We start from the raw sequence: 8,215 nt of genomic DNA on the forward strand, positions 1-8,215 counted from the left end.
AATGTTTGAATGTTTTGCAACTGGGAGATGTCTCCTGTCATGTGCCTGGAACAACCGTTGTCGACATACCATGGTATGGCGACATTCCTACGGAGCTGTTCCTGCACAATGAGCGAGATTATTTAGATTTGGGAACCCAGGTCATTACAGTCCTGGGTGTACCCTTGACTTTGACATATTTATCTTTTTGCTTTTTTAGATTTGCATTAATATCATATACACTTTCAGAGGAGGAAGATGATCGGACAATTGTAGATTTGGGAACCCATTGGTAGTTAGGTTTTAAAGTATTCACATGTGAATTAGAAACATTTTTATTCTTCTTTGAGCGTTTAGATTTTCGGATACAACTAGTCGAAGATCTAGACGCACCCTTTGACGAAATTGACCTTGGCATAGCCACAGTCGATTTCGGCAAAGTACCTGTGGCTGGTTTAGAGAAAACGTGTTTGTTCGGTTTAAGATCGGCCCTTTTCTTATTATTATGAGTTTTCTGATCATCATCACGAAGACGATATCTCGAGGATTTTCTTGTTAAAGACCTTCCTCGTGTCTCGTTTTCTTTCCTCAGTGTTGAAAAATGCACAAAAGCTTAGTTGGAACAATTTCGAGCAATGTGGCTGGTAGTACCACAGTTGAAACAAATTTGCTTATTATCAGTAGACATGGTACCGCCTTTATCAGATTTCATGCTCTTATGGACTTTTCTAACTTTCCTACATGTGGTAGTGCAGGAGTTAGATTGTGTGATAGATGTAGAATGTGTAGATGTGCTAGTGTCAGAATCAATAGATTTTACGAAAATAACATCTTAGTTATCAGAAAACATTTGAATTCGACACTAAATCATCACAAACTAAACTATCAGTCTTAACATCAAAAACAGATTCATCAACTTTTGAGATAGGAACACCAAAATTTGACACAAACTTATTATCACACTCAATTCTTCCATTCTCCTGCTTTGCCTGGCTTAATGATGAATCTGCAACGGAAGTAGAAATTTTAGTATCTAAATTCCTAGCACTACATTCGGTTGCCTGTTCAGCAGCTGATTTACCATAAACCATAAATGGTTCACGATCAATCTCAACTTGAGTTAATGGAGAAACAGTATAATTGTGATTGAATGGGGGATGGACACTTTCATAACCTATTCCTACTTATTTCTGGTCCTTCCATTTCATTTGGTGCTCAATTATTGTTGAAACTCTTTCACTTGACACATCAAATTTTTTGAAATTAAAATCAACATTTGCAAAACGAATCTTTAATGTGTCAAGTTCAGCAGTTACAACAGCAAGTTCTTTCTTAAGATATTTACAGTTGACACATTTGTTGTTGCACTCTTCTTGCAATTTATCAAAATCACTAGTCTTGGCCTCTAGTTGTTCTTTTAAAGGTTTCCGATCTTTTCTAAGTTGGTACCCCTCATATTTTAAGTCCCCGTTCTCTCTATTTATTAATATAATTTGATCACGCAAAAATTTGATGGTGTTAATACAAGATTGAGAACAAATGTTTTCACTGACCTCTGGCTTTGCAGGCTCTGGTGTAGTTTGAACCATGAATGCAAATTGTAGATTCATCATCTCCTCCTCTGGATCTATCTCAGCTTCTCCTTTCGCAATGTTGTTGATTTGAGCAAGCTGCGCATTTTCAGGTCCTGAGATGTTTAGGGCCTGAATTTGGTCATCCCAATCAAATGACTGTGCTACCATAGCAAGGTTAGCAGTCTGATTGCTGGTTGTAGCTCCCCTGTTGTTACCTACCGACACCATTGATCTTTCGTTGTTTTCTCTTCTGTCAGGCTTTAGGCAATCTCTGGCAAAATGACCAGGTACATGGCAGTTAAAGCATCGGAGTTTGCCTTTGTTGAACCCCACCTTCTTTTCAGCATTCATACCCCAATTATTTTTTCCAGTCTTCTTGGAGAATTGTTTTGCCCGGAACACAGCCATAGCGATTTGCCAAGTTATATCCATTTCTTCAACATCTTCGGGATGAATTTGATCCAAATCAGCAAAAGACAATTGATGAGGTAGCTCGTCTGCTACAAATGCATTGTAGTAGTTGACAAGACCAGTTGCAAGAGCCAAATTTTCATCATTCTCTTTGGACGGAAGAGTTAGAGCAGAAATTGGAGCAGGAACAGGAACAGGTGCCTTTGAAGAAGAAATAGTTTGTGGATAGGATACTGGAGTTTGAACTCCTTGCACGGATGAAATAACATATGATGATGATTGGGGAGCAACAACCGGTTGGACTTGAGGAGTAGTGAAGGATGAGAAAGAATTATTGGATTGAATTCCGAGATTAGGCGTGGAGTACGAATTGACATGATTGATCTCTCTTTGCTTGTCATCCAAATCACAAGCTTCTAATTATTGTCATGGTTTCAACTAGACTAAGTCGATTAAGATCCTTTGTTGCCTTGATGACAGCAACATTCATATCCCATGTTTTTGGTAGAGAATTGAGAAGCTTCTTGTTGATTTCAGATTTGGTAACCAATATTCCTGCAGAACTCATCTCAGTTGTGAGAGTGATAAACCACTGAAGTCGAGTTTCAAGAGATTCTCCTAAGATATGATTAAACATAATGAACTTTTGTCTCAACATATCCTAGCGACTTTCTTTCATGTCTTCATTTCCTTCGTAGACTTCAATTAGTGCCTTCCATAGTACTTTGGCAGATGTATATTCCCGAAAACCCTGAGCAATATCTGGTGAAAGGGCCATAGTAATTGTGGCAAGAGCTCTTTCTTGCTCTTCAATCTTCGCAAAATCTTGATCAGTATAACCTTCAATTTCTTTATCAACAACTGTTTCATTTTCGAGAGTTGTGGTGATCCTGACAGGTCCTTTCAGAATGCTTCTCCAAACTTTGAAGTCCTTCATTTTGATATATTTTTCCATCCGATATTTCCACCACGAAAAACCTTCAGCAGATAACAAACGAGGAATACGAGTGGTTGTTCCTATTATGGAATCCAGTTCATGATGAATTGTTAAGTTTTGTGAATCCATTTTTTTCTTTGTTGTTTTTATAATTTTTAAATTTTTCCAACTTGAAAAACCAAGAGTTAAAACAAGAAAACTGTTTACAACCAAGGTTTACGACCGTAATCAGTTCACAGCTTGAGTAGTTTATGGCCGAAAGCTGTTTACAGCCGTACACTAGATTACTATTCGATAGATTGTGGTTAAACACGAGTTTTCGGTCCTTGAAGATTCACAATTTATGGCATTTGAAGATCAATAGATTACGACCGTGAATGGTGTTTACGGCCAAATTCCCTTCAACAATTCTAACCGTAAACCTCCACAAATGATGAAAACACGAGTTTTTCCAGCAGTTTTTGATCCCCTTAGCTATGAAAACACGGTCTTAATGCAGAATCAAGCTTTGAACAATGAAGAAACTGAATATCTTTCAACCGTAAAAACAATTGAAAATTGTTTTGACAACATATTTGCTCTAATACCAATGGTAAGGTCCTTAAATCTGAGGATCCAACCCAGTGATCAAACAAATAACAATCAAACAAAGTGAGAATGGAATAGAAGAAGGATTAAGCCAAGCATCCACACGTTTATATCGTAAAAACGTCAAATACACATTGGATACACATACTAGGGCCGTGAACAGACTAACTACGTACTCCTCCGACATAAGACTAACAGACTCATATATATAGCAATTAGCCAACCACAAACGGGGTTCACGACTGTGAATAGGTTCACGGCCGTGAACACCCTTACAACCGCAAACACTAAACAAAATAGCTACAAACACCCTAAAACCTACCAAGACACATATACAATATGAATGGCTAGCCCAAACCACATAGATGTGACCTTTCATTTTCTCAAAATAATGAGACTTTTCTGCTAAAAAAATTTAAGACTTTATTGTAATTTTTCCTAAATGTTTGGAATTTTTCTGGAGATTTTCCTATAAATAAATATTAATAAGTAAGATAATAATAGATGTTAAATGAATATATTAATATTTGAAAATATTATGTATGAATAAATATTAATATAATTCTCCCAATATATAAAATATAATTGCCCAATGTTTAATTGCCCAAATGTTTGGAATTTTTTCTGTAGATTTCTCTATAAATAAATATTAATAAGTAAGATAATAATTGATGTTAAATAAATATATTAAGTTGCCCTTGAGACGTGCCGCAGACCAACTGCTCCTATGTAAGTAGCAAGCAAATGATCTTAAATTTCTTTTGATACATATAACATTATATATAAGGACAATTGTAGGTACAACAAATTTCATGACTGATTTAGGGTTTCGTGTGTTGGTGGGCTGGGTCATGGGTGTTGGTTTTAGGGAAACAAGAATTAAGGTTTATATCAAAAGCTCTTTGACTCGTGAATAACGACTCAATTCTCACAAAAGTATAGATATCATACATGCATATTATATTAATATTAATATATGGGGTCATATATGCCAATATTACAATAAATTAACCCTACAGTGTTCTTGATCCATAATTAATATATATTATTCCTATAAAATTTAAAAAACTAAAGTGCATTACCTAAATTATTTTTCATACATAAATGCGACATAAAACAGTTATTACATATAAAAACTTCATTCAGAATTAAAAATTCTTTGTCCAGGAGAGAGTATCATTTTTGGATCAAACTGAGCTTTCCTCTCGTTAAAGATATCCCATTTCTTGCCGAAATGCTTCATCCATTCTTCTTTCTTTCCGTAATGTGGAAAGTATTGCTTGACCTTGATCCCAGATTTATCACAAAACTGTAAAATCTCCGTATTTTGTTCATCCATAATCGCCCAATCTTTGTAATCCTTAGCCGAGTTTAATAATGCAACGGTGTAGAACATATCTTCATCATCTTCTGGTATAACAACTGACATATTATCATCCCACCTGAATTTTATTAAGAAATTAAGTAGATTAATTGTAAACATTGGAAGATTAAATATGGTTATTTCTTTAATGATGTGATTAATCAATAATTACTTCTTTCGGTTAATTGGGTAGACGAGGAATGGCCCTGAGCTACTCCTGTTTTGTTTCTGAATAATATCGACAAAAACACCTTCATTAAAATCCATAATTCTTGATCTTGGAATGAAGAGATTTAGCCATGGATGAGGGACATCCCATAGCCCTATTGATTGAAGCAGAAGCTCTTCATCTCTTACTCTATTCAGAAAATCGAAAAAAGTTGCATCTTTCTTGAAAATAAACCCAGATTCGAAGCTCAATCCTGTCAATATCATTTCAAGTTCCTACAAAAAGAATAAAATTTTAGAAGTTATTTAGAACAATTCAAAAATCATCATATTAATATACCAACCTCATCAATGGTGTTTATGATATGATCATCGTAATATTTGACTGCTTCTAAGCAGTATAAAATGCCATTTTCGGAGGCCAGCGAGTTTATCATGGATTCATCAGAAGGCGAGAAAAAATCGCTTGCAGGAGTATTTTTCATGATCAAAGAGCCTTCCACATAATCGAACCCATCAACTGAGATCAAATGCTCTTGATCCTTCGTGAATTTGGAAAAATCTTTGTAAATTAGTCGTACCCATTTCACCTATGATACACAAAAAGAAGAAATCACCAAACAAATTTTTTAATTCATGGCCCATATTAATTAACGAACTAACAAGTGATGATTAATTCTTTTGTGTTAATAATCACGAATATTGTGCAACAAACTCGAAAATGATGTAAGATTGACATGCTCTTACTCTGTTTGGTGCCTTGTCTAGAACAATTCTTGCTCTAGTTATGATCCCAAACTGTCCAAGACCACCAAGAACAGCATAAAAGAGATCAGAGTTCATGTTTTTGGAGCAAGTAACGAAATCTCCCTTTCCTGTAAATAAGACCAAAAAAAATTGTACTTCATTAATCGGCAAATTTCAACTCATTTAGGTGAAAATATATCAATCTAGACCCATGGATTAATTAATAAGCAAAAGTAAGATATTCAACTAAAATTACAAAGTAAACAAACTAGTCGAACATTTTTAAAGTACTCAGGTCAACCAGTTACATCTAATATAACTATTAGTTATAATCACACAACTATAAAAAAACTGAAAAATCTAGTTTAAGACTTCACAGTTCACACGACAAATCTTCTAATCCTTCACATTTTTAAGTCTCAAAAACTTAATAAAATATTAAAATTTCAAATTTACACGTTTTTTAGGGTGGACTTTTTTTAAGCCTACTGTTTATTATTTATAAACATGACTTTTAACTACTTCTACATATTAATCGTAAAGTTCACTGTGTTGTAAATTCAACTTTTTATGTACTCACAAGTGTGAAATTAATATCATTTTTCCTAAACCTAAATGATAAGCAGCAAAATTATATATATATATATATATATATATATATATATATATATATATATATATATATATATAAAATACCTGTAATGACATCCATTTCAAGAACATTGCTGATCTGAGGACCATGGAATGACGATTGTCCGCTAATTCCTGCATTAGAGAGCGTACCACCAACAGTAAGATACAAGTAATCCGTCCACGAAACTGGTGCAAGTCCATGATCAAGTGTCGTCCCCAAGACATTGATCCACAGCTGCTCACCTCCGACATCTGCATAAAACCCTACAGAAGAGTTTCCATTAACAGAAATCCTTTCATTTTCATTACTACTCATCGATCCCATATTCACAACCACCCCATCTTTGGCCATGGCTTGTCCCCTAACTGAATGCCCATTGCCACGGGCTGCGATAGTGAAAGGTGTAGTGGAATTGTAAGAGGATTCAACCAGGTGTTTGATATCGGAAACTGAGGAAGGATATAGAACGCCGAAAGGGAGTTCTTGAATGATATTTCCGTAATCTGAAGAGGCTGTTTTGATGCAACTGGTGTCTTTACAAAGCTTTGTATCTATGGTTTCGTTTGGGAGTGATGATGGGAATGAAGTGTGTGGCCATGGCCTTGATGACCCTGGTGTTATAAAAACAAAACTGATTATTATGAATTGTATAACAAAATATGCATGCAGCACATGTGGGTGAGCCATGAGAAGATTGGAACTTGAAAGCAAGGATATCAGGATTTGTAATCTTGAATGGGAAATAAGGTGGTGAGCTAGGTTATATATATATATATATATATATATATATATATATATATATATATATATATATATATATATATATATATATATATATATATATATATATATATAATTGCATGGGATGGCAGAAAGTCAAAATGGAAACTTCAATGTAAAAAAGATATACCTTTGAGTAAGAAAATTATACAACAATTTATGAAATATAATATTAATTTGAAAAGGTAGTACTTTTCGGTTTAATTCTTTTGGGAAATCATCAGAAATTAAAATATACTGTATTATTTTTCAGTAGTTTAATAGCGTTTTGAGGAGTAGGTTTCTTACACACAATGACACGCATAATTTAGGCGCATTGACGGAAAGACATATATATATTTTTTGACACCGTCTTTTATCGTATATAGCAAAATATATGTTTTGTATAATTTCTACTCTACGACTGGAAAGTGTGAAATATTGTTATAGTTTTATATTATATCTGTTTTTGTTACATAAATTTAGTTACCACAATACGTTTTATCTTCTCCTCATATATGTATGTATATATAAGACTAGATTTGAGTTTTGACTGATGTAAGAATTCATTGTACGTTTTATAATTACACTTTAATTTTGATAATGCAATATCTAATGATTTTTCATTTTCATTAAAAAGGAATTCCAATGTATGCAGACAAAAGTATGAAATTTTGAAAGATGGTGCCAAAATTACTTAAGTGGGGATGGATGTTCTATTTAATTATTATTATTTTTTTGTTTAAGTGGGATCCACATCCAAGCGGGGTCCATGCCCCCTAGATCCTCTAATGCATTATGCATGTTCATAAATAATAGGAAAACGTAGGGACAGAGAACACGTCTACAAATGTAATATGAGGCAACCCAGTCACATAAGAAATAAATTGGAGGAATGAAAATATTAATTCTGGAAATGTTGGTGATGATTCTGGAAATTATAATTTTGTTAGTCAAGAAGTGTTACAGACAATTATGGAATTCCATTGGTAGAATGCATTAGAAAACTGCACATATATAGTATTACTTTTCTTGGTACTCTAAGAATCTCATAT

At 34.0% G+C, this 8,215-nt stretch overlaps 1 protein-coding gene across 1 annotated transcript; it reads right to left on the minus strand.

Moving 5' to 3' along the window:
- Positions 1 to 4,548: 4,548 nt before the first annotated feature.
- Positions 4,549 to 7,142, minus strand: LOC145054667 (cytokinin dehydrogenase 2-like). The gene is made up of 5 exons (XM_079002901.1): positions 6,464 to 7,142; positions 5,768 to 5,895; positions 5,365 to 5,610; positions 5,025 to 5,296; positions 4,549 to 4,931 (listed from the first exon to the last, which is right to left on the minus strand). Exons 1-5 carry the CDS (start codon positions 7,086 to 7,088, stop codon positions 4,628 to 4,630), a joined length of 1,575 nt encoding a protein of 524 aa, XP_078859027.1. The 5' UTR covers positions 7,089 to 7,142; the 3' UTR covers positions 4,549 to 4,627.
- Positions 7,143 to 8,215: the final 1,073 nt, after the last annotated feature.

Source organism: Lactuca serriola, chromosome 5 (assembly GCF_051521515.1).
Source record: "Lactuca serriola cultivar US96UC23 chromosome 5, Lser_US96UC23_V15, whole genome shotgun sequence".
NCBI classification, from domain to species: Eukaryota; Viridiplantae; Streptophyta; class Magnoliopsida; order Asterales; family Asteraceae; genus Lactuca; species Lactuca serriola.

What these genes read in the sequence shown, in the direction of transcription:
- LOC145054667 (XM_079002901.1), bottom strand. Translation starts at nt 7,088, where the DNA reads ATGGCTCACCCACATGTGCTGCATGCATATTTTGTTATACAATTCATA. An exon ending in TAGACAAGGCACCAAACAGA is followed by an intron (nt 5,611 to 5,767) that starts GTAAGAGCATGT and finishes TGTGTATCATAG; the next exon opens with GTGAAATGGGTACGACTAAT. An exon ending in TACCCAATTAACCGAAAGAA is followed by an intron (nt 4,932 to 5,024) that starts GTAATTATTGAT and finishes AATAAAATTCAG; the next exon opens with GTGGGATGATAATATGTCAG.